Source organism: Ochotona curzoniae, unplaced genomic scaffold (assembly GCF_017591425.1).
Source record: "Ochotona curzoniae isolate NIBS_2020 unplaced genomic scaffold, NIBS_Ocur_1.0 contig_2404, whole genome shotgun sequence".
Classification (NCBI taxonomy): Eukaryota; Metazoa; Chordata; class Mammalia; order Lagomorpha; family Ochotonidae; genus Ochotona; species Ochotona curzoniae.
Window position 1 is genome coordinate 10308832 of NW_024465451.1, and position 26217 is coordinate 10335048.

The 26217-nt window shown below is 52.6% G+C and overlaps 1 protein-coding gene across 2 annotated transcripts in view; it reads left to right on the forward strand.

Moving 5' to 3' along the window:
* The window catches only part of KCNQ4 (potassium voltage-gated channel subfamily Q member 4), a 47823-nt gene extending 40060 nt beyond the window's left edge, over window positions 1–7763 (forward strand). For both annotated transcript variants that reach the window (XM_040974446.1, XM_040974447.1), the window contains 5 exons: window positions 2036–2256; window positions 3827–3926; window positions 4559–4690; window positions 6499–6628; window positions 7316–7763. In XM_040974446.1, the coding sequence (XP_040830380.1) occupies window positions 2036–2256; window positions 3827–3926; window positions 4559–4690; window positions 6499–6628; window positions 7316–7528 (796 nt within the window). In that variant the 3' untranslated portion in view covers window positions 7529–7763. The remainder of the gene's footprint in view (window positions 1–2035; window positions 2257–3826; window positions 3927–4558; window positions 4691–6498; window positions 6629–7315) is intronic.
* The last annotated feature ends 18454 nt before the right edge of the window (window positions 7764–26217 follow it).

The window sequence follows — 26217 nt, forward strand, 5'->3', positions numbered from 1 at the left end:
TGTAATAATGAGGAGCCTGGAGCCCAGCCAGTGTCAGCTGCTAAGTCACAGCACCGGAAGCAGGCCCAGCCAGTGCTGAATCAGAGCCGGAAAGGGACCTTTCAAGGCCTCTAGTGCAAGCCTCCCGAGCCTCTTCCTGCCTGATGTCCTGCTGAGCACAGACTCAGCCTTGCTTGCACACTCCCCAGGATGGGGAGGTCACCCCTGCCTACCACCCTCACTCCTCCCAGAAGGCCACTGGAGTCTGGTGTGCTGGGAACACAGCAATCCGGAGTTCAGGCCCCTGGCTACCCTCTCTTCCTCCTGCCCATGGAGGAGCAATGGCAAGGGACTGGGTTGCATGGCCCCAGGTGGGGAGGGGTGCCTGCCAGCATGAGGCAAGCCCACAGGAATGGCTGTGGAGGAAGGTCTGGGAAGCCATCCTTCAACTTTGGGTAGAACCTTGGGACTATGTCGAGAGGGGCCTGACCAGCAATGAGCATGCTATTTTGTGGGAGCCATCCCCTACCTTCCCTGTCCTCAGGGCCCCCAAGTCCTTGACGTGGAGCCTCTCTCTTCTGGGCAGAGGCCCTCACTGAGGATGGCCCTGCATCCTGGCCATCTTTGCGAAGGTGCCTCTGGTTTCGTGACAGGCTTCACATCAGCACCATGCCTCTACCCCATGCCCTGGGCATGGGAGACCCTGGCTCCCACCCAACCCCGAAACCAGAACTTTCCTCGGCTTACCCCTTGATCTGAAAGTCCCGAAAGTAAGTGACACAGTCTTCTCTTCTGGCCCCTGCCGCACCTTAGGCCTTCTCTGAGACTGGCTGGTGCTCTCCTGAGCCAGGACCCCAGACACGTGGAGTGGGGACATCATCTAAGCCTGTGGAAGACCCCAGCAGGGGAGACCACGGGGCTATGCCCTTGCCTAGGTGCCCCACCCACTACCAGCGATAACATGGTCCCACGTGTTGGCTGACCGGAGCCTCCTTTGGGGAGAGGGAATACCTGAGCCAGCCCCCCAGTCTGTCTGTAGCTGGGATTTGGGAACTGTGGTGGGGAACTAAGTTGAAAAGAAAAGTCTGAACATACACACAGACATGCATATGTGTGTTCACAGGCATACAGTCAGGCTGTTAAACCGGGAACCCAGTGAGCAGGAATGGGAACATTTTTAAGTGGGGACCCAGGGCCACAAGGGCAGGGCATTGGTACAGGTGAACAGAGCTCAAGCAGAGGAGGCCATGGCACCAGTGATGAGCTGACGACTGGCACTGGCGCGGCAGGCACCAGGCATGCAGTGGCTCACCTGTGTGTCCTGCAGTAGAGCCATCAGCAGCTATCACCCCGCACAGTGCCAGGGTGTCTGTGGGGTAGAGACTTATTTTGTAGTGTGCCACCTGCACAGCCATACCAGGTACTAGAGCCCTGACCTCACCAGTATGGGACCAGAGAGCTCCAGCAGTAGGGAAAGGAAGAAAATAAAAATAAACATATATATACACAGTAGAGTCCATGTGCACACAGGTACCTATATACCACACTGTCACAGGCATGCGCACCACACTCTCCACTCCACACTGCCTGCCCTTGTGTGCAGTGGGAGCTGGAACTGACCTCAGTGTGCATGGCCAGAGGAGCTTCTCTGTCCCTGTCTGTGCCCAAAGGGGTCACCCCCTCCACCCGTCCACCTGGGTCAAGCCCAGATCCCCTGTCTTCCTGTCTCTCTGTCTGACCCCCTTCTTGGGTTTCTCTTACTCCTTCCACCCTGACATGTCTCCTATGCACCTCTTATCTGTCTGGGCAACCAGGGCTGGGAAGTGGGTGTGGGGGAGGGAGTGTGTTCCAAGTGACCCCAAAGCAGCTTCTTATAGGAATTAGCTCCCTGCCCCGACCCTGGTCCTGTCCCAGGGAGTCTTCTTGGTAAATGATGAAGACCAATAGCTCCCCCCAGTTGTAAGTCAGCTCTGTCCCCCTACCACCACCGCCAGCCCCACCTGCCCCCAGCTCCTTATAACTTGGCTCTCTCCCCTCACCTGCCATACCCTGCCAGCAGCCGGATGGGCATCAAAGACCGCATCCGCATGGGCAGCTCCCAGCGGCGGATGGGTCCTTCCAAGCACCACCTGGCACCTCCACCGACACCCACCTCCCCGGGCGCCGAACAGGCGGGCGAGGGCAGCAGCCCCACCAAGGTGCAGAAAAGCTGGAGCTTCAATGACCGCACCCGCTTCCGAGCCTCCCTGAGACTCAAACCCCGCACCTCTGCCGAGGGTGAGCCTCCATGGGTTTGGGGCCCCGGGGACAGCTGGGGTGGCAGGGATGAGGACACTGTGGGCTCAGGGCACAGAGGCCTGGCTTTGTAGCTGGTTGATGAGCCTTGAGTACTAAGGGGTCTTCCATCCTGTAGAATGGAAAGCATCACCTCGCTCTGCTGTAAGACAGGCACTGGGGTTTTTCAGAACCCAGGGAGGGTGGCGCTGGTAGCAGTTAAGGGTATAGGCTTTGGACTGGAATCTTGGCTCTGAGACTTGGTTTGGGCCAGTGACCTAATGTTGCCAGATCTCCTTCTCCTTATCTGTAAACTGGGAACCGTATTTGCATCTGCCTTAGAGGATGATTGTGAGGATGGGGGGATAATGTAAAGCAAACGGACAGGAGAGGTTTGGGGACTCGCTAAACCTTGCGGATGACCCTGTGCTTCAGAAGGGCGGATGCTCGCGTGAGGAGCCAGGGCACTGGATTATTTCATTGACTTCTCCAGCGATGCTGGCAAGCAGGATCTGCTTTTATCCCTGCTTTGCAGGCATGGAAACAGATCACTGATCTCACAAGTGGCAGAGCTGGTATTCAACAGTGCACGCTATGTGTCCTCACTGCTTACCAAGCCCAACCACCCCAACATGAGGTTGGAGGGCGGGTGGGTCTTGCCAGGGGGCGTGGCAGTGCTGAGCTGTTAGACATCACTTCTTTGAGTTCTAGCTCTGCTTGTTTCTTGCTCGGGGACTTAGGCCAGGTACTGCCCTGGTCTGTGTTTCACTATTTTCATCTATAAAATGAGAAAATTTTGTGTCAGGTCTGGGGAAGACTTTTCCTAGCTTGGACATGCTTCAGGTCCTTGAATGGGGAAAGTGGGGGTGCCAGGCTGAGGATAGGGGATGGGAATAGGTAGCCCCTTTGTCTCTGGGAGGAGGGGACCAGCCACACTGCTGCCTCTGTGCCATGCCAGCCTCCGTGACAGTACTGGTGCAGCACAGACTCCTGCAGATCAGACTCTGCAAGGTGCTGGCCCACAGGATCCTGGGCATGGCTGGGGCCTGGGATCTCTCTTTCCTATCACGGAAGTAGCCTGATATGTTGTCTCCTCCTGCCCCCAGCTCCCATGGGGCAAGCAGAGCACCTGCCTCACAAGTTATTGCTGGTGTCTGGGGAGGAACCACTTGTAGAGGGAGCCGCTGCCTGGAGTTTAAGGGGAGACTACCCATGATGGTGGGCAGAGCGCCCAGCAGCCTTCCTCAGGGGTCCTGGGGCCTCTATGTACAAAGCATTTGCCCCAGGACAAACCAGATGTGCCCTGTCATGCAGCTCCTGCACACCTGGCCCCAGGCAGCTCTGTGCCCTGCTGGGCTCAGGGACAGGTAGGTACAGGTATGCAACACACTCTAGGGTGTTCTGTCCCAGAGAGGGTGGCAAGTGGCAGTGAGGCAGGAGCCTGGTCTGCGTGCAAAACCCCCAACCACCACCATTGCCAGGGGTCTTGGTTTTCCTGCTGGTAACTCCAACAGCCATGGGCCTTGGGAGTAGCCCTTAGGCTTCCACTCATGGGACATCCTTTTCTTCCCAGAGGGCCCTTCAGAGGAGGTGGCGGAAGAGAAGGGCTACCAGTGTGAGCTCACGGTGGACGATGTCATGCCTGCAGTGAAGACAGTCATCCGCTCCGTCAGGTGAGCCTCCCCCTCTCTGTGTCCCCCAGCTGCTCCCCTGCAAGGTGTGCTCTGGGAACTGGGCCACCCCAGGGTGCAGGTGGGACAAGGGACTGCCCCAACCCCAACCACGTCTCCTTGCTCGCGCACTCCCGCCCTCCCACAGCAGCCGTGGGTCAGCATCTGCCTGTCTCGCCTGTGTCTCTGGGTTTCCAAGCTCTCCTCCTGTCACTCCTGGCTGTCTCATCCTGTCTCCCTCCTTGGGTTTCTTGGCTTCCTTTTGTCCGATTCCCCCAGGGCTGTCCCCAGAGCGAGATTTGAAGTCAGCGTAGTGTAGTCAATGGAACAAGCATGGTCAGCACCATGCATGGGCTGGCAAAGCCATGCTAGCAAGTATTTGGGGAGGGGATACAGGCCTTGCTCCCCGCAGCTGTCATTGTCGGCAGTCAGAGCTCCCAGCCCCTGCTCTCTCAGGCTAATTAATGCTACTGCATCTGCAGGTGCCTCAAACCCAGGCAGCTCTCTCTGGGGGCATGGTGGGGAGGGAGGGAGGCTATTTGTGTGGCCCAAGTAGGAGGCTCCCTGGCAGCAAAAGTGCTGAGAAGGGCTGGTAAATGGTTTCCTGAGGGCATAGGACCATTCCTTCCTGGCAGGATCCTAAAGTTTCTGGTGGCCAAACGGAAATTCAAAGAGACCCTGCGACCGTATGATGTGAAAGACGTCATTGAGCAATACTCGGCAGGGCACCTGGACATGCTGGGCCGGATCAAGAGTCTGCAGGCTCGGTGGGTATGCTGGCACTGGACAGGGAAGGGGAAGGAAGGCAGTAGGCCTAGCCCTGTTGGTGAGGTCAGAGTCCCAGGTGCATCCTCAGAGCCACTATGGGAACCCTGGCTTTCCACCTGGACAGGTCTCAGTCTTTGGTCTCTTGTGAGGCCAGAGCTAGCTCCTGTCTTGAGATTGATCCACCGCCCAGCTTGGGTCCTCTGTGCTAGTCCTGTGGGTGGCATGCCTGGGGGGCTTTCTTTAGAATGTCTGTGTCCTGGTCCTGAAATTGTCCACCTTCCCAGTTCCCAAGCAAGCTGCCCTCAATGTCCAGCTCTTGTCTCGGGAATCCTGCATCTCTTCCTTAGAGCCAGCAGTAAGGAAGAATGCTCACCCCACACCTCACACTCCTCTGCAGGCTTGCATCTTTATACCCCATTCATGTCCTCCAGAAAATGAATCACTGAGCACGCAGCATTTGCCAGATGGCAGGGCTGTGGTGGGCAGGGACACAGAGCTGCTGGCCTGAGGGGTCACACAGGTGTCCCCTAGTCAATGATCAAAGCTAGAGAACAGTAAAGGTTAGCAACGAGGGTTCGCTGAGGAGGCAACCCTGTACCTGGAGGAGTTTCCAGAGGGCACCGCAGGTGCAGAGGAGTTGAGAGGGGCAAGTGGCTGGAGTATACTTTTAGGAATGGTAGGATAGCCCAGTGTGGAATGTGGAGACAGACAGAGAGAGGTAATTGATGAGGTCAGAGAGCTGGCACTGGAGTAAGAGCACCAGAGGTTGTGGGGCAGGGCCCCTGGCGCACCTCCAAGATGAGATGCAAGCTTTGGAAGGCTTTGTGCAAAGGACTGATTAAGGTTTGAGCTTTGTTTTAAAAAGGACTGTCTGGGTGCTGCAGTAAGCAAGCACCGATTGTGGGGGAGTGAGGGAGGCGTGAGGGTAGATGCAGGCTGATCCAGGAGGAGCCTGGAAGGTGGGGCAGTGGGCAGATTCTAGCGGCATTTTCACGGTGGAGTCCACAGTGTTTCCTGATGGGCTGTAAGAGAGTCAAGGATGAAGTCTGGGAATCTTTAGCTTGAGCAAGAGGGAAAAGTAAGTTGCCACATGTGGGCAGGGAGAAGGTGGTGAGTAGGTCTCCCTCAGGAGCGTCTGCCCACGCTGGGTTGCGATGCCTCTCGGCTGTTCAATTGGAGTGCTGATCCAACAGACTGGAGTGTGGAGTTCGGAGGAGAGGCACGGGAGAGAGAAAGATTTCTCAGCTATATGTAGGGGAACTGAGAATTGTGGGATTAAAGACACGTGAGCCCCAGTTCTGGGTGTTCAGAGGATGTGCAGAAAGAGAAGAGGAATCAGCCAGGGTGACTTGGATGAAGGGGAGCTGGGGGAGTGGGGCTTGGCATCCATGTGGAGTTAAGGGGTGATCGGATGTGTCAAGTGGTCGTCACACTCAGCGGCATGTAGCTCATCTGGGGGTCTGGCAGTGGTGGCTTTAGGAGCTTGGGGCTGGGAAAGCCCCAGTGGAGAAGATTAGAGGTCAGAGGAACTGGAGGTAGCTGGCAGATAGAGCGCTGGAAGAAGAGCAGAAAAGCCAGGTGGGATCAGGTCAAGGCATGCTCACCTTGCAGCCCCATCTCCCACTCCTCTGTCAGGTGTGTGTCCTGCCTTTGCTCGGCTGGGTAGGGGCCCCTTCCCCTGCCCCCAGAGCAGCCCCTAGCCTGTACCCTTTCCACCAGTGCAGGCTCTGGCCGCTCTCAGCGGGTACCCCAGAGTTCTTGTGCGAGGCAGGGGCACAGATAACGCGCAGGTTCCCTCTGCCCAAAGGGTGGACCAGATTGTGGGCCGGGGGTCCGCTGACCGGAAGGCCCGGGAGAAGGGCGACAAGGGACATACTGAAGCTGAGGCGGTGGATGAAATCAGCATGATGGGGCGCGTGGTCAAGGTGGAGAAGCAGGTGAGTGCATTTGGCATACTGGCTGCCGAGGAGAAGCTGGGGATTCCTGCGGGGCCGCAGGCGCCATGCGAGGCGAGGCTGTGCTTCTCGGAGCCGCAGCACCCAGTGTCCTCACCCGTGAAGCCCCTGTGGCGCCCGCGAGGCCCAGGCCCCGCCCAGCCCCACACGAAGACCCGCCCCAAGGCTGCCAAGCCCCGCCCACAGGGAAGACCCGCCCCAGGCCAGGCCCCGCCTCACACTAAGACTCATCCCAAGGCTGTCAAGCCCCGCCCACGGGGAAGAGCCGCTCAGGCCAGGCCCCGCCCCACACAAAGCCCCGCCCCGTTTCTGCCAAAGTCCCGCCCACAGGGAAGATCGGCCCCCAGGTTCTGCCAAAGCCCCGCCCACAGAGAAGCCCCGCCCCCGGAGGGCTGCTCCTCCCTCAGTCCCGCCCCCAGGAGGCCCAGGTCTCTGCCAAGTACTCACATCCCCGGTTCCGCCTTAACCCCACCGTACTCCACTCAATTGCGTCTCTCAGTGATCTCTTTATCGCCTGGACTGTCCTAACCAATCACAAGTCAAAGTCGTCCCGGGACTTTGCCCCGGCTTCCTCGGACTAAGCTCCGCCCTTCCTGGAGCGGCGCGCGTCTCCCTGGGAGCTCCGCCCCCGGCCAAGTCCCGCCTCCCGGCCTCGCCCCGCCCCTCCAGGTGCAGTCCATCGAGCACAAGCTGGACCTGCTGCTGGGCTTCTATTCGCGCTGCCTGCGCTCCGGCACCTCGGCCAGCCTGGGGACCGTGCAAGTGCCGCTCTTTGACCCCGACATCACCTCGGACTACCACAGCCCTGTGGACCACGAGGACATCTCCGTCTCGGCACAGACGCTCAGCATCTCCCGCTCGGTCAGCACCAACATGGACTGAGGGGCTACTCGGAAGGACGGGATGGCTTCTAGGTCCCCGCCCTTCAAGGCCTCGGACTCCTCTCTTACTTGAACTTGCTCCCCGACCTCGGGGAGAGGCCACACGCAGTATTGAGCTGCCTGGGTGGGCGACATGCCAGCCCCAGGAGCGCGAGATGCCAGGCTGCACGGAGGGCACGCCCTGGGTGGGGGGTACCTTCCCTCCCTCCGTGCTCTGCACGCTCACTCCATCAAGGCCCAACCGCAGCTCGACTGGCCGGGGCAGCACCGTCCCTGGAGTGGAGCAGAGCGCTGGGGCCCTGGGCCCTGACCCAGCTTCCAGCTATGCAAGGTGAGGTCTCCGGCCTGCCCTCTGGATAGAGCAGGGAAGCCCTCCCGCCAAGACCCCACCCCACTGGGGTGGGCCCAAGGTGCCCCCACAGCACCCACAAAGCACAGGACCCTGCCGCGTGGCAGGTGGGCACCATATATGCAACTCTGTTAAATATGCAATTTTGTGGACCCCCATGGGGTCCCTTGCCCCTCCCACTGGGAGATGGCCCCCAGCAGTAGCTGGTCTCAGGCTGCTTGGCCAGGTCCCTATCCCCTTTGGCTTGTCACCCTGTCCCCACGCAGCATGGGGCCTGTTTCTCCCCTGCCCACTCCCACCCCAGGCAGTGCCTGGGCTGTTCTCCTTTGCAGCCGTCACCTCCCAGAAACTCCTTCCTGCCACTGGGTGGCCCCTGCTTTGGGCTCTCCAGACTCCACTGACAGCACAAATGTCTGCTGCCCTAGAGTCCCCCACCATGCTCCGGGTGTTGGGGGCGGGGATTGGTGCAGGCACAGCCCATCAACACTGATGCACAAGTCACACACTTGGCCCCCTGGGCCCGGAGCCTCTCCCAGCCTCTGTAGCTGATGTCAGGCCTCCCAGGTGGCATCTGCTGAGAAGAAGACCTGCCACCAATTTGGGCAGGAGAGTGAGCCTGGAGGTGACCCCACGTCCCTCCAGGTCCAACCCCAGAGCTTTCCCAGTGTCCTTTCTTTAAGCAGGTCAGGAGCCCTGGCTGCTGCCTCTACTTTCCCTTCCCTTCCAGGGCCCTCCTGGGCAGCTCCCACAGCACAACTCAGGCCTAGGCCGCCTTGGTCGGCCTGCCCCTGCAGACTCGAGTTGGCCTCCAGCTTCCACCGTGGCAGACTCTGTAGCTCCCAGAAAGAACAGTACTGTGTGGAGCAGCCGTACCAGCAGGCACATTGACTCCCTCCTTCACCCCCACTTCTCTTCTGCTGGCTGCCCCTCATTTCCCAATCTGCTCCAGGGTTCCAGCACCATTCTCGTATCCCTACCCCCTTTGCTCCTCTTCTGCAGAGCCATTGCAGGTGACAGGAGGGGAAGTGGCTGATGATAAGCCTCTTGGGGGGTGCCAGGGAACAAGGGGCTGAGGCCAAATTGCCTGCATCTCATACTGGAGACTGGCATGCACCAGTGCCAGGGCTTCAGTGGGCTCAGGCTTGGCCCCATGGTGCCCAGCCTCTGCCCCTACATGCCCTTTGCATGTGACCATCATGCCCTGGACGAAGCTTGTCCTGGCTCTCGGCATCTGCCTTGCCCTGCCCCTGTAGAGCCACCCCTGGACCCCCTCAGAGACAGAGAATGAGATTCCCCTGTGACCAAAGGAGACGCGGGAAGAGCCCTCCCTCCTTTCATGATCAAGGTTCCTCCACCCCCACCCCGTTCTTGGATATGCAAGTACCTCACTTTGTTAACTTATTAACTTATTGGTTTCATTAAAGTTTTCAGTAGGAGTCCCTTCTTAAATGAGTTATCCATTTGTAAACTGTGGATGGACTTTGGAACGTGGTCCCCATAATTCTTCATAAAGCATCGGCAAGTTCCGCTTCTTCCACCCGAGCTTCATGGAAATGTGATGTTTCTGTGTCAGAGTGGGCAGCATTCATGTAGCACATGCTGCTTTTGAACAGGGGTCTTGCCCTTCCAAGTACTCAGACTAGATTCTGTTCCATTACAAGGCAGAATGAGTTTATTTTAATGCAAAAATTAAAGTTATGCCTATTTATTTTTCAGAATAGGAAAGAGACTGGGGTTATTCTACTCACTGCTTGTGATGGAGGAAGCCTCTGGTGTCGAGACCCAGAGATCCAGAAAGGCGGCTTCTTGGCTGGCACTGGGACCTCTGAGGGGGGTTAGGAAGAGGTTTGGGAGTGCAGAGAAGTTGAAGCTGGGAACCACGGATGTCACTTGGCTGTTACTGATAAGGAAGTCCTCACTTCCTGCCTCCCAGCCTTCCCCCAGGGACTTGGTGTCCAAGCCAGCTAAGAAAGCAATAATGGGGTTTATAGAGCTGCATCTCCAGTTTCACTTGGAACTAAAAGAAAGTAGCTTAATATGGAACACAGACAGGGTCCATATCCTCCCAGCCACACACACTTGAACTTGTATGTAACAACGGCAGCCTCCAGCCGAATGGACCAAAACATCCTTCGTATATTGGTGATGTTCTCACCCTCTCCCCACAATGAAGACACCAGGTCTCCATTGTCTAACAGGTGTATCCAACTCCCACAGTTAGTCCCTGAATCTATGTTTGGTTTTTTTTTTTTTCTTTTTATTATATTTTTGACAATCTTTACATAGTTAATTAGGGTAAAAAGGTGTAAAGGCTATAGGAAAGTGGGTAAGACTGTTATTTCCATATTGTTTCCTTCACGTTCAAAGGGGGGTTTTAAGGGAGAAGGCCTACTCAGTTTCCCACCCACCCCAGGTCCCGCATGTGGGGCATGCTCCGAGGGTCTTGCTCAAGTGGTTTTGATGGTTCACCAGTTATGAATTACTGCCAATCTTGCCGCTCCAAGCACAATGAGGTCTTTGAAGAATCCACTAAATGACAGCAGTACTTTGCTGCCAACATATAGCTGAGACAGTTGATTGACCTTTTCTGTCTTCTCTCTTTTCTTGGTTAGGGTTCTGAGTCCAGCATTTCGATTAGGGAGATCTCCAAAGAAACTTTGAGGTGTTCCCAGACCAGATTCTTGTATGTACTAGCAAGTACGGGGCCCGGCACAGTCCGTCACCCCGATCAGCTGGTGGTTGCAATTGCTGGGTTGGTTCTGTTTTCAGCCCCGACTTCTGGAACCAATGGGTGTTGCAGTCCAGCTTGGTTCTGCCAAGCACATACTCGGCCCTCACATAAACCAGTGGGAGCTGCAGCCTGGTTGGAGTGACCCACACTAACCCCCACCAGGCCCGCCCCCTACCCTGGTTTGCCAGTAAGTGTAGCAGAGCAGTCCAGTCTGTCCCACACCCCATTTGACTCTCGAATATGTCAATGGGTATTAAAGCTTAGTTCCATCTAACCAGCTCCACTATGCAGCCCACACAGATGCTGTTGGGTGTCTGTCTAGCCACTCCAGCCCCTGTCCTGGTTTTGGTGCCCTCCGTTAGTGTGGTAACCCAAGAGGGATGAGCCCACTATTTCCCTCCCAGGCCTCTCCCACTCCTGGATTATGCATTCTCCAGGTAGTTCCGTGGTTTGACTTGACAGAATTAGATCCCAGTGCCAGCTTCTGCCAGCTTCTGCCAGTGTGGCTAAGCCCAAACAACCCTCACCCACTCTAATTTTGTTTGCACCAGTAGGGTTAATCAGCCCAGCCTGGCTTTTCCCTGATCTAGTCCACATGAAGCCCACAGGTATTGTAGCCCTGCTTAATCTGGTCTGCCCCCATTCCAGCTCACGCTTTCCAGTGGGAGTAGCTATCCAGCAATGGAACCCCCCTTATTCCTCTTGCCAGCTCCACCCCCTCCCTTCCTGGTTCTCAAGTGTGCTGGTTGGGCGCTGTGGTCACATCTGGTACAGGCAACCTCACCTTCGCATTCCCTATTGTGCACTGGTTTTTGTCGCGACTGAATCTGGCTTGACCCACACTTTTCTGGTGCTCGGATTTGCCAGTTGGATGACATGAACTGATTCAGCCTGGTCTGCTCCTGACCCATGCCAAATGTATGCCAGTGGGAAACTTTCTGTGGCCTGTTCTGGGCTGTTTCCTGTCATGTTTCTTGTGGTTACCTGCCAGGTCTGTGTCCTGCCAGAGGAGTTGCCCAGGCTCCTCCATCAGAACCTCTCCCAATGCCAGATTCTGCACGTACTGGGGGGTCCATGAGCCAGCCCTACTCAGTTCACCTCCTGCCTTAGCAGGAACAGTGGCTTTTCCTGACTGGCCTTCAACCCAAACTGGTCCTTGCTATTGGATGTTTCAGCCCAGCCATGGCTCGTCCATACCCACATATGGCTCACACATGGCTCAGTAGGGGTTGAGACCTTGCCTAGTCCATCCCACATCTACCCTGGTCCTCCAGGACACCAGAGGGTGTTGGAGTCTGGCCCGGCTCAGTGTATCCAATCCCAGTCCACACTTGTGCCAAGGGAGACTACAACCGTATTCTAATCAGAATGCAGCCCCCATTCCAGCCCACGTGCTCCTTAGTGGGAACCTCAACCCAGCTAGGGTGTCCCTTAGCTCCCCAACTGAGCCAGTTCCCAGCCATAGATCATGCTCATGCCAGTGGTTGCTCTGACTCAGCTTGGCTCAGCCCCTCACCTGTCCCGACCTCTGCCTTAGACACTGTAGCTTAGCGTTCCTGGCTCACGCAGACCAGTAGGTAGCTCGGCATGACCCGTCCTCCGTCCTGGTGGCTTTGGGTCCATCACAATGGCTCAGTGAACTAATCCTCTACCTCCAAATGCCAGAATCCTAGATGGGTGCCAGTTTTTGGTCCTGGCTGCTCTACTTCCCTCCCAGCTTCCTGCATGTAACATGGCAAGCAGCAGAAGACAGCCCAAAGACTTGGGACCTTGGACCCATATGGGAGACCTGGAAGAAGCTCCTGGCCTTGGATCGGCTCAGCTCTGGCTGAGTGGCCATTTGGGAAATGAAGCAGTGGATGGAAGATGTTTCTCTCTCCTTCTCTTTGTAAATCTGCTTTTCCAATAAAAATAAAAACTTTAAAAAATTTTTTATTTTGAATTTTATGGTACAATTCCATAGAGTCTGGGATTTCCCCTCACCCCATTCCCATCCCCTGACTGATTTTCCCCATATTATTACAATAGTATAGTCCTTCATAAGGAGTTATAATTCTATCAGTCTGTTATTTAAGTGTGTCCTGGCATAGCTGAAACAGACAATATCAGACAGTCCAGCATCCCATTGTCTAGATATGTCCAACAGTTTCACTGGGGGTCTATCTTTGTAAAATCTTTTTTAAGTGGTGGTTTTACCTTCTATGCCACAACAGCCAATGTTATTAGTGAAAGGCATTGGTCAGGGCCACACCGGGACTGCTTGACACTTTAGGAAATGTTCTTCCTAGGATGGAAGATGGATTGGAGTGAGCCACCTGGCTGTGGGGGGCCAGCTAGGAGACTGCTGCAGTAAGACGCTGCCGGAGCCTTGGTAGCGTGAATGGGTCCCCTGGCATTTCACTGATTGAGCAAGTGTCTGCAGAGCACCTGCTATATGCCAGTCCCTGGCTCAGCACAAAACGCAAGATGAACAGACACAGGAGAACAAGTTAAGGTCCTGGGGTCATCCAGTCACTGGGAAAGACAGTTAACCAGTACACAAGCCACAGTTGCCCTTGGACATTGGTCTGACTCAGCCAGGAGGGCTTACAGGTGGCTATCATCAGATAGGGCCTCAGGAGCAAATACACTTTTAGCTTGGTGGGTTGTTTGTCTATTGCCATGTAGACACTCACTCTAAACTTAATGGCTTAAAGCAACCACCATTTTATGCCTTATGCCTTCTTAATTCTGTGGATCAGCAGCGTGGGCAGGACTTGGCTGAGCAATTCTGCTGACCTCATCTGGGATCACTAATGTGGGTGCAGTCATCTGGCATTTTGACGGGGCTGTGCCATCTCAGCCTGCTGTCCTCACGGATGAGGTGTTCAATATAAGCGGGCAGGATTCCCCTCTTGGTTCCATGGAGAATCTCATCCTCTGATGCACTAGGCAGGGCTTCCTTGCATGGCAAGCACAGGAGCTGGAAGGCTTCTAGAGCCCAGGCCAGAGGCTGCGTCCAGGACCTGCGAGGCAGCGTGGCCTCTCCTCGCTCGGGTGTGTGCTCTCCACACACTGCGATGCTTACATGTTGTGGAGCCAACCGAAGCCCAGGCCCCGTGTTTCATGATTTAGGTAACGTCCTCCATGTCCTTTGGATGGTCTGAGTGTTCTCCTTGTGAGAACTGAAGATGTGACTTCCTTTAGCACAGCAGCACCGTGGCAGCGGTTGCCTGGTGTCTTGGTCACGCTCACTGCCACAGTATAGACTGCAGACCAGAGGGGCTTATGCAACATACATTCATTTCCTCCCAATCCTGGTGGCTGGAAATTCAAGGCCGCAGTCTCATTCTCCCCACCCTAATTGGAGGCCCCCATGGATGTGCATCCCTGTCAACTAGGTGAACAATACTAAAGAATAAAATAAAAATTTAAAAAATATCCTTAAAAAGAGAGACCACAGTCTCAGCAGGGCTCACTTCATCCTGCGGCCTCTGTCTTCTGGTGTCTTTGCTAATTATTTCTCCCTGCACACATGTCATGGTTCTCTATGACCTAGTCTCCCCATCTCACAAGGACACCAGCCACATTGGATTAGGGCTCATCTTAGCAACCTCATTTTCACTTAATTAAAGGGAATATTTTATTAATTTATGCAATAACACCCACACACAGAAGAACTTACATATTTAATACAGTGTCATCTCTGTACAAGTGGACAAAACTCAATTTCTTCTTTAAAGTCCCTACCTCCAAACAAGTCACATTTTGAAGTATTTGGGGTTAGAGATCCAATATCCAAATTTTAGGATACAGTTCAACCCATAGTGCTTTTTTAAAAAGATTTATTTATTTATATTAGAAAGGCAGATTTATAGAGAGAAGGAAAGACAGAGAAAGAGCTTCTATCCACTGGTTCAGTCCTCAAGTAGCCAAAACGGCCAGAGCTTATCTAAAGCCAGGAGGCTCTTCCTGGTCTCCCATGTGAATACAGGGTTCCAAAGACTTGGGAACGACAGCCCCTGCTTTCCTAGGCCATAGCAGGGAACTAGATCAGAAGTGGAGCAGCCAGGACTCAAATCAAAGCTACCCAGGGATGCCGGCTCTACAGAGACTTAGCCTACTATGCTATGGTCCTGGCCTCAGGTTCAATTCTGCATATATACCAATCATATGCCCAGCATTTTGCTGTAGCCGAAATATGTAAGTTCTGCTCCTATTAGATCTTTTAAAATATTTATTTATTTATTTGAAAGACAAAGAGACACACAAGCTCCCACCCATGGTTCACTTCCCAGAGCTGGGCCAGGCCACAGGCAGGAGCTGGGAGCTCAATGCAGGTCTCCCACGTGAGAAGCAGTAAATTGAGCCTTCACTGCCATCTCCCAATGTCTGCATTAGCAGGAAATTAGAGTCAGGGGCTGGAGCTGGGAATCCAGTTCAGGTAATCATGTTCAGTGCAACATGGGGCAGGCACTGCAGCATGGGACAGGCACGGTTACGATGCATGCCCACGCCCTTGTGATGTGTTTTTATCTACCTCTGGCAGTAGATCATATTCTTTGTCTGAAAGTCTGTCTTCTTACCCCGGTCATGGCTACCCTTGTCTTAGTGAGGGTTTCCGGGAAGCTGATGCCCAGACAGAGTGGTATGCAGAAGGTCCTTGGGGCAGTTGGCGTGTGAGATTCAGCCACGGGAAGGCAGGAGGCAGGACTGGCCAGAGGGCGCTGTTGGTTCCCTGGCAGTGCCAGTGTGAGACTGCAGCGAGGAGGTGCCGGACTGAAGGAAAGGTGCTGGTCTTTGTTGCTACACATCAGTCTGCCATTAGCCATGACCTTTATTTTTATTTTTTTTTATTAATTCTATTTATTTTTGATAATAGTTGATTAGGAATATAAGGGCTACAGGAAGAGGGTGAGATCACCATTTCCACATTCTCTTTTTTCCCTTCTTTTATCTGGGGAGGGAAGGAGGGAGAAGATAAGGGGAGAAGTCACACCTAGCCTCTCAAATGCCTCTGTGCCCTGGGATGGAGGAGAGTCACCCGACACCACTCCAGGGTCCCCGACATGAGGCATGCTGGGGGGCGGGTTCTGCTCAAGAGGTCTCAGTAGTTCAATAGTTTTGATTTACTGTAATCTCGCCATTCCAAACACAATGAAATCACTCTAGATTCCACTGGTTGACATAGTCCACCCTAGAGTCTCTGTTTGGCCATGACCTTTAGATGCCTTATGGGCAAGGGCAACTTCCAGTGAGAGACCCTGTCATGAGCCAGCAGCAGATTTCCAGGTGCTGGGGAATGGCGTGGAAGGCAGGGTGGGATGGTTTTGGGTGGAGCACCATGGTAGCCACTGCATCATCCCATTGTCATTGGTCTTGCGCTGGGGATCAGTCTCATGCAGGTGGAAAGGACCATGTGTGACTGTTCCAAAGTGAGGCCAGAACAATCATGGCATATTCTTCCTACCCATGCTGCTTCCTTCTGCCACACAGAGGCTCGGCTGGCTGTCTCTGCTTCCGCCTGGGGCCACAATGCAGACCTGTCCCAGCCTGGGACTCAGCATCTGGTCTGACCTGGCCACTGTCAGCCGAGGCACACTCATTGGGGTTTTAGAGCCACTGAGACTTGGGATGTGTTTGTGTCACAGCATCACAAGACCTGACACAGCTGGCGAGGCAGATTTCACTAACGGGGGATCGATACTGCACATCACAAGGGGTTTTTAAAAAGTCCTCCATAAACGTTTTAGTTTTTGTCCCAAATGGTGTCCGGGCACCTCTCTTGCCATTTCTCTCTTCTTCTCACCAAAGCCTCCACACTAGGTGGTGACAAAGGATTTCTGGAAGGAGATAGGGAAGGTGTGTGAAAACACAACCCAGCAGGCGCCAGAGCCAGCCACCCCAGCTGCCTGCCTACTCAGAACTGGGATGGGGGTCTGCCATACCTCCCCCTCTCCTCTGCCAGAGTTCTCCTTAGCTCCTCTCCTGGACTCCCTGCTTGGCTGCAGGGGTGGGAGAGAAATACTTGCTTCTTGTCTGTGGGCATCACTGTCTCCCAGCAAATGCTGATTGGAAGGGAGGGAAGCACCCCCGCCACCATGTGACTAGTCAGCTCCATCTGACAATCCTCCGGATCCCTGTTTTGTGACCCCACAAAGCATTGGTGAAGACCCTGGCAGCTGGACACAGACTGGGCGTTGGAGGCCTGTCACTACACCAGGAAGACCTTTAGCCAGGCCCCGCGTGTCAGGGGTGGGGGACAAGGCACAGCTGAGCACAGGCTGAGAAATGGGGAGTTGATAACTTGGTTCAGACAACCCTCTGCTCTGCCTTCATTCATTAGACTCGTTTGGTCATCTCTGTCCTGTGCTGCATGCCCCTTGAGGAGGTAAGATTGTAACGGCTCTCCCAAAGTCCTTGCTGACATGGTGTAGACTATAGACTACTGTCTAGACAGGAAGTAAACGAAAAGCAAGATAATTTCAGAGGGTGATAAGTGTGGTGAAGAAAATGAAATAGACATGAGATAATGATCGTTGCTTTGGGAGTGGGCTCTTAGGAGGAATGGCCAGGGAAGGTCAAGGTGAGGCAAAAGCTTTCCTTAAAAGTCAGTGCCCGTTTGGGGAAACTGAGCTCGAGCAGGCCAGGGCAGAGCTGGAGTTGAGCCCAGGCATCCAGTCCTGGGTCCCCCTGCTATGTTCTCGAGCCTGCTCTGTCTTATCTTGGAGGGAAGAGGTCAGAGGGTGCTATGCTCAGAATGTGGGTGCTAAGTGGGGACCTGGGAAGAAAAAAACTTCAGACATGTTAAGTGCAGAAAACACTGCCAAGTCACATGGAAGTTCCACAGGGGCTGGAGTGTAGCCTAGACATAAGACAGTCAATCCCATATGGCGTTGCATGGATTGGATTATCCACCCTGGCTTCTGACTATAGCTTCCTGCTGATTGGCACCCTAGGATTTAGCAAGAGACGACTCAGGTAGTTCGGTCCCTGACCCTACATGGGAGACCTGCATTGAGCTGAGTTCCTGGTTCCCAGATTCTAATTGACCCTGCTGTTATCACTGTGCTCATTTTGGAAGTAATGGGAACTCTTGTCTGTATTTCCCAAATAAATAAAAATTAGGGTTGGCACAATAGCTCAACTGACTAATTGTTTACCTCAAAGCACCAGTATCCCATATGGGCACCAGTTTGTATTATGGCTGCTCCAGTTCTGATCCAGTTCCTTGCTTATGTCCTGGGAAAGTAGTAGAGGTTGGTTCAATGCCTTGAAACCCTGTACCTGCATGGGAGACCCAGAGGAAGCTCCTAGCTTTGGATCAGCTCAACTCTGATGGTTATGGTCATTTAGGAGTAAACTAGTGGATGGAGGATCTCTCTGCCTCTCCTTCTCTCTGTAAATCTGTCTTTGCAATAATAATTAATGAATTAATAAACCCACATAAATCAAATAAATAAAAATTAAAATAGATGAGGCCAGTGTCATGATACAGTGGGTTAGGCCACTGTCTATGATGCTGGCATCCCATTTCTTTCTTTTTTTCTTTCTTCTTCTTCTTCTTCTTCTTTTTTTTTTTTTTAATTGACAGTCAGATATACAGAGAGGAGGAGAGACAGAGAGGAAGATCTTCCATCTGATGATTCACTCCCCAGATGACCGCAACAGCCGGTGCTGTGCCGATCTGAAGTCAGGAGCCAGGAACTTGTTCCAGGTCTCCACCCTTTCCCAGGCCACAAGCAGGGAGCTGGATGGGAAGTGGAGCTGCCAGGTTTAGAACTGGCGCCATGCGGCTGGGCCCAGCTGCTCCATTTCTAATCCAGTTCCCTACAACTGCACCTGGGAAAGCAGAGGAAGATGGCCCCTGCCATCCAGGTAGGAAACTCGAATGAAATTCCAATTTTCTAACTTTAGCCTTACTGCAGCCCCCGTCTTTACAACGATTTGAGGAATGAACCACTGAATAGAAAACCTTTGTCCTTTTCTGTCTCTGTAACTTTGCCTTTCAAATACATCAATAAATCTTTTTAAAATGAATAGGAAAATATTTCTCTTTGTCTCTCCTCTCTATATATGTGTGACTTTGCAATAAAAATAAATAAATCTTTAGAAAAAAAATCAACAGGAAAAAAAAGAAGTCTCCATAGTTCTAATTTCTCCTATGATGCAACTTGATCTGGGCCTCTGGGTTGCTTTTCAGAGGGGCAGGACCTGGGGAAAGCCATTTCCTCTTGCCTGTGAGCCTCATGAGCAAGGCCTGAACCCAGCTTTTTTGACGCCAAAGACACACAACCTTGTCCAGTCCTGCTGAGACGCTGGGCACACCCTGGACCCCTCCTCCTGCTCCCAAGTCTGCATTGCATAGCCAGCCCAGCCCAGCCCCGAGTGCGCTGGTGAAAACTTCAGACACAGCTACTTTTTCTACACTGTCAGGGTGGCTGGAGGAGGGGTTGGAACTCTTGACTGGAATTGGCCCACCTGGAAGCAAGCACAGGTTGTCAGTGCCGAAACCAGGACTTGAACCATAAATTCCCTTCCTCTTCCTCCACTCCTGGTTCCCGACCCAGCCAATTTCAGAACTAACCTTCCTTCCTCCCCACCACTCATCCCGACCTCCCACAACAGTCCTCTGTGCAGCTGGTCCAGGTGAGTCGTTTGATGTGGTGCTGCCACCTGCAGACGGAAGGAGGTATTCCATCTACTTCAAGCAGGCGCCTGGGTTAAAACGAAGGTTTCCCAGTCCAGCGCAAAACTCGGCAAAGGAGCCCAAGCCTGGCTCACTCCACCAGTGGAAGTAACGAGGGGCGGAAAGAGTCCTTCAACAAGCCATGTACCTCTGCCTACAGCAGCTCCTCCTCTCCCACATCCTGTTGAGCGCCAGCTGCTGACTCCTGATCCCAGCTCTGTTCTGGCAGTTTCTGACTTCCTGGTTGCCTGTGCGACCTTCTTCCAGCCAGCACTCTGCCTCACCTGCCAGGCATCAGGCACTGCTGTCCACACCCTCCTCTGGGAACACCCCCAACCCCCCAGCTCTACTCCCACCTCCCTGATGCTTCTCCTCTCATTTGCCTGTCTGCGCCTTCCCAATCTCCATCTTCTATCCTGGGTCACCTTCATGCATCATGCTGCATTCTTGTTACCATGACAACCATGGATGTACTAACTCCAAATACTGTGCCTTCTCCATTCAGACCTCACTCTGGAGCCCTGGACCCTTGTGCCTGGCTGGCCTCCTCCTAGACACCAATGTTGATGCCCAATACACCATTTTCTTTCTGTTAGGTCCCATCTGAGAACAGAGTTTTCCTTTTCCAGAAGCCATTCCTCCAACCACGTTTGGCCCTCCCCTTCCTGCTGCCCCCTGACACTGTTGCTTCCATTTCTGTCTCCTTCTACAGTGGGCCCTCCACATTCTTGTCCCACATGTGACCACCCAGCATAAAGATATGTCAGCACTCCTCGTACCTCACAGTGTGTGTCCCTTTCAGCAGGTGCTCTAGTCTTTTCTCCCTGTCCCTGCCTGGAATGCTGATACAGTCGCTGACACAGCCTTTCTGCATCATGAGGTCTGACCCATGAATGGCAGGAAGTGAGGTGGAGGGACCTGGATGTTAACATTATGGACAGCCCCTCCAGTGCTGGGTCACCTACCTGACTCCTTTGGTTTCAGCTACTGTGGTTTTGTCTCTCAAAGCCACACACTGAATGCTAAGCAATTCTGTTACAGTCATTCACTCAGCAAGAATACCTGCTTATGTCAGAACTTGGGATCTGGTGTTTCCAAACCAGCAATCGCTTCAGGCTCGTTCTTTCAGTCTCCTGTTTCTTCCTCACCATCACTTGTCCTGGGGCCTTCACTACTGCTTGAATCAGTGTGGCTACCTTACCAGGGCCCTCCGTTCCTCCATGGAGCTCCTATGAGGGCCATGCTATTCATAGCACAGACTGATCTTTCCCTAACCCAGACCTAAGCCTCTCTATGTGCCTCCTGATCCCCACGGCTTCGTAATGCCATCACGGCCATGTTGGAACTCCCCAGCCTGCCACTCCAGGGGCACTTCTCTTTGACTGTTGCCTACTGTAAGCACCCTCTCCTTGTCCTCTGACCATCCCCCTGACAGGCTGAGCACTCTGGACAAGCCTATGCTTGTGTGCCACTTGGACCTGGCACATGTTGTCCTTCTCTTGGAATCTCCTTCTCTGTGCTCAAGTCCAAATTCTACCTCATCCGGTCCGTTAGCTGGGGATCTGCTGTAGTAAGTGCTTTCAGAAAAGCCACCCAGGGGTTAAGTATCCCCATTATTCCATTTTTTACAGACAAGGAAACTGAGACCCAAAAGAAGGAAGGTGAACTGCCCAGGGAGGGTACCAAGCCTGTGACATTCCAGCAGTTCTCTCTGAGTTGACCCAGGCCTCTGGCGTCTTCCCCACCCATGCCAATTAAGATGGCATATACACCATTTGAATTCTCAGCCAAGATTACCATTGGTTATAGTACAGGCTGCTGGTTATCCACCCAATCCATCCATCTCCTCTTGTATAGTAGCTGAGTTATTGATGAACACATGGTTGCCAGTTTAAAACCCCTTTTCCCATCACCCCTTGCAGCTAAGTGTGGCCACGTGATTATATTCTTACAGGTGTCCTTGGCCAAGATAAAAAAGAAGATGAAATGCAAACTTGGACTTAAAGTAGCCATCTTAGAGCAAGAGGTGGGGGTCATAAATAGCAGAGGAATAGGAAGGAAGCAATGTCAGTTTAAAGGAATGGGTGGAAGTAGAAACATTTTCTACTCCATGAGCCACTTTTTAAATTTGGTGGTTCCTTTTGTTACAGTGGCTGTGCCAACACTTAAACACCCCCATGTGCAAAGCACTGCCCTAAGTCTGGTAACTCAGCAAATAGCCACTTGTACGGTGGTGGGCAATGGTCTTACCTCCTTGAGCCCCAGCTCCTTCCTCACCATCCACTCCTCTGGAATCGTGGTGTCACGAACAAGAGTTCTGTGAGTCAGGTGGCACAGGGTGAGTCAGCGCCAGATGACCTAAGAACAGACGGCTCTCAGTTCTCATGCTTGCACTAGGTGTGAAATTGACTTTAATGGGAAGAGGAGGAGGAGAAAAAATAAAGGATTGCTCTTTCACAACAGCCGTGGGAAAATAAATGTTTTGGACTTTCTTACAGTTAGTCTTATCTTATTTTGAACTGCACATAAGGGAACAGGCACTCTTATTCTAACCACATAACCTCTGTGCAAGGGAGAAGTGGTTCCCAAAGGTAGTTTGGGGTAACAACAGATCAGGAGAAGGGTGACTGACTCCCGGAAGATGCAGCCAGTATCTGCCCAGCCTGACCCCGGGCCTTCCTCTGCAGGCCGAAGAGCCCTGACTGACCTTCAGCCACATTTGGGGGACACTGTTGGAGGCCACTCCTTCTGTAGATGGGTCAGCAGCTACTGCTTCTTTGGCACATGTCACACTGAAAGGGAGATGTTTGCCCCTTTCCAGGGCATGGCCAGCATGCTCGGCACTGGGCAAAACCCATGCCAACCACGAGCTCCTTTAGCCCCATCAGTTTGGGTTAGAAACGAAAGAATGATGATAAAATAGGCTTACCAGAGGTCCTGTTCTGGGAGTTCAAGTCAGAATTTAAATCCAGGTTCACTTGTAGTGCCAAGACCTGGGCTGTCTCTCACTGCTTGCAGTTCATCTAGCCTGGTGGCTCTCAGAGCAGGGCCTGCCCCACAGGAGTCTCTAACTGTGCCCTCCCAAGGCTACGACCCATTTCTGTCCTGAGTCTAAACCCAAAAACTCTTAAGGGAAAAATAGACTTGATGACACACAAAAAAATCACAACTTCTAAAAGGCAAAGACACTATATGTTAAATAATCAGCAGCAGATGGGGAGAGAGTATTTGAACATTGACAAAAGCCAGAAGTATACTATACCCAATATGTAAAGAGCTCTTGCAAACTGTTAAGATGACAAACCTCCACGGAGACACGGGGAGAGATGTGAATGCATCCTCACAGAAGAAATCCAGGCAGATATTATCAATGACTTTTTTTTTCCATTTAGAGAGGCCACAGTTCTAATAACATTGCCCTTTGTGGTGTTGTCAGGGAGTGAGCCAGCAGGTTCTGGCTCCCAGTGCGGGGAGGAAGGTTAATGGGGTCAGTTAGGGAACTTGTTGGTCGTGGCTATCTCGTTTTGTTGACTCATATTTTCAGATCCAGTCATTCCTGTTCTAGGAATCCATTCACAGAGATGTTCCTATAAGCCTTCCAGGTAAATACATAAGGACACTCAGTACAGTATTATTTACAGCAATAGCATTTGGGGAAACCCGGTTTCCACCAACAAGGAATGTCAGGTAGATTATAACTAATGCAGTGTATCAGAATGAAGACTAGCGTGTACTAACATAGGATAATTTCTAAAATCTATTAAGAGGAGGAATCCAATGTTATGAGATGTTAGGATCATCCTTATATATATAAAAAAGAAATGAGTGTCAGGTACCTGCATATAGTACATATGCAATAAATTATATACATTGTATGTTTGTAAGAAAAAATTGGGGGTCCTTGTTACTGTTGATTTTGTATTTTCTGAAGTATTTACCCCCAGGCATATATGAGCTTTGATTAAAAACATGTCTGTGTAAACAAAAATCATCTCTAGCTGTGACTGGCTCAGATGCTCTGCTGGACCAGTGGCAGCCTGAGGGGGTACAAAGGGCAGGCCCTGCTGCCTGCATGAGCCTCAGGAAGAGACACAGGAACAAGCCCCTGGGGTGGAGGGACTTCTAGCAGGAGCTTTCTCTCTGGTCACAGTTCTGCTCCCGGAGAAGTCCCACTATTCCAACACCACATGAGAATGGCTGACCCCCCAGGAGCCCTTACCATTCACCATGTCCCTTTGTGCTGGCTGTGTGGTGTTGAATAAATGACTCAACCTTTCTGAGCCTCGGCTGCCTAGAATAAGGACGATAACTGCAGCTAGCTTGTGGAGTGACTGTGAGCCCAGCACAGAAACTTTAAAAAAATATTTATTTTGAGGGCTGTCCCCCGATAACCTAGTGATTAAATCCTCTCCTTGCATATGCCAGGATCCCCTATGGACACATTTCATGTCCTGGTCGCGCCACTTCCCATCCAGTTCCCTCCTTGTGGCCTGGGAAAGAGGTAGAGGACGGCCCAAAGCTTTGGGACCCCGCACCTGTGTGGGAGACCCAGAAGAAGCTCCTGGCTCCTGGCTTTGGATTGGCTCAGCTCTGGCTGTTGCAGCCACTTGGAGAGTGAAGCAGTAGATGGAAGATGTTTCTCTCTGTCTCTCCTTCTCTTTGCATATCTGCTCTTCCAATAAAAATAAATAAATCTGAAAAAAAAAATTTATTCAGAAGGACAGATTTACAGAGAAAAAGATCTTCTGTCTGCTGGTTCACTCCCCAAATGGCCACAAGGAATGGAGCCCATCTGTAGTCAGGAGCCTCTCCTGAGTCTCCTGTACGGGAGCAGAATTCCAAGAACTTAGGTCATCCACTACTGCTTTCCCAGGCCATAAGAAGGGAGCTGGATGGGAAATAGAGCAGCTTGGACTTGAACTGGTGTCCATATGGGATCCTGGTACTACATGTGGAGGATTAGTCTGATACACCACCATGCAGGCCCCATGGAAGGAGCATTTTACAGGGCTGAGTGGTGAGGAAAGGAGAGGCTGGAAGAGAAAAATTACCTGCTGGGTACTATCTGTGAGTTCCCACCATGCTTGCACACAGAAAGCACTCAGCCAGTACCGACTTGGCCTTGTGGTCAGACCTAAGCCTGACCCAGCACTTCCAACAACAGCAGGATGGCGCCAGGAGTCAGGCAGGAGCGGGTGAAGGAATTTGCCAGGATTACTCAGTAATCGGCTAAACCTCTTAAGCTGCCTGGGAAAAGAGGATGAGCAGAAGGCTCATTAGTTTCCTCAACGAATGATGGCTGAGCTGGCGTGACTGTGACACTGGGGACAGCAGCATTCGGTCACTGAGAATCTCCCGTGGGCTGGGTGCAGTCAAACTCTAGGGCTGATGACCCTTGCCAGACTGTAGGGAAGGTGCTGCTAGGGCCAGAGGCTGGCAGGCAAGTAACCCCTACCTCCCGACCCGACTCTCCCACCACCGGAGCATGAATGGTAGGAGGTACCTACTGCCATGACTCAGATGACAGCATTTACTCTTGTCCTCACCCCGGGATGGGGGTGACACTACCATGGGTCACCCAGAGGTCTCCCGCCTTCCAGGGGTCTCTGTGAGCAGAAGCCTTCCTTGTAGTGTTTCTGGAACAGGCTCAGCTGCGAGAGCTGCTAGGCCCTAGCAGCCCATATCCTGTGACTGAAGGAGCAGGTGTGTAAATGTGTACAATGGCCAGACTCAGGATGCTCTACATGGGGGTAGGCCAAAGTATTCACTGGGTTTGGCTTGTGAATTCTGATTCTTTGTCCTCCCTTTCAAGGGTGTGGTTCCTGAGAGTTACCGGGAGGCCTCCTATAAGCTGGACACATTTCAGAGTACCATTTTTGTGGGGTTATTTATTTATTTATTTGAAAGGCAGAGTTAGAAGAGAAAGTTGTTCCTATACTGGTTTACTCTGCAAATACCCACAACATCCAGGACTGATCCATACTCAACCCAGAAGTTTGCAATTCCATCCAGGTCTTCCATGTGGGTACTGGGGCCCAAGCACTTGGACCATCTTCCATTGCTTTCCCAGGTGCATTATTAAGGAGCTGTATGGGAAGTGGAGCGGCCAGGACTTGAACCAGTGCTTATATAGGATGGTGATGTCATAGATAGTGGCTGAACCTGGAATGCCACAATGCCAGTCCACAGGGTCACCTTGGAGTGGCCCCTTTCTAGTGGGTTAAGACACTGCCTCCCCTGGGAGTGGGCGTTTGGCCTCACAGTTAAGACATCAGATAGAACACTGGTGTCCCATGTTAGAGGGCCCAACTTCCACCCCCACCTCCTAATTCCAGATCTAAAAAGGTGGCAGTGATGGCTCGAGCAGATGACTCCCTGGGTCCCTGCCTTCCACACCTGACTTCAGCCATTGCAGCTTTGTTGGTCTTTTGGCCTTTCAAACTCAAAACCAACCAAAAATCTGGGGCCTTCCTGAAGACGCTAGTGCACTGTGTCCCCTAAATCCCAGGGCTTGAGGACAGCAGCTCCAACTATAAATCACACACTTCTAAACCTGTCCCCGGCTCTGTCTTATTTCTCTGTACAGCAGCTCTGTGGGGGAGAGGGGATACCATCAGCACCCTCCACTGCATAGACAAGTCTAACAGAAGTTACTTTTCTTGGGAAAAAAAAAATCCAAGTCAGTGATCAAACCCAGCAACCAAAAAGCAATTCAAGATGAAACACATCAGCCTAAGGCGATTTCCATAGAAATAGGACAAAATGAAAGGGTGAAGTGTCTTGTGTGTGCAGTGACTCAGTTCCCAACCCTGAGGGCACCTGCCTCCCAGCCCTACCAGTCCTAGCCCAAGGATGAGAGTAAAAACCATAGGCCCAAAGGGGACAACAGGTGGCCTTAGGAGGTGGCTGGGGAGAGGTGAGAGAGCCCCCCTGTTGGAACCA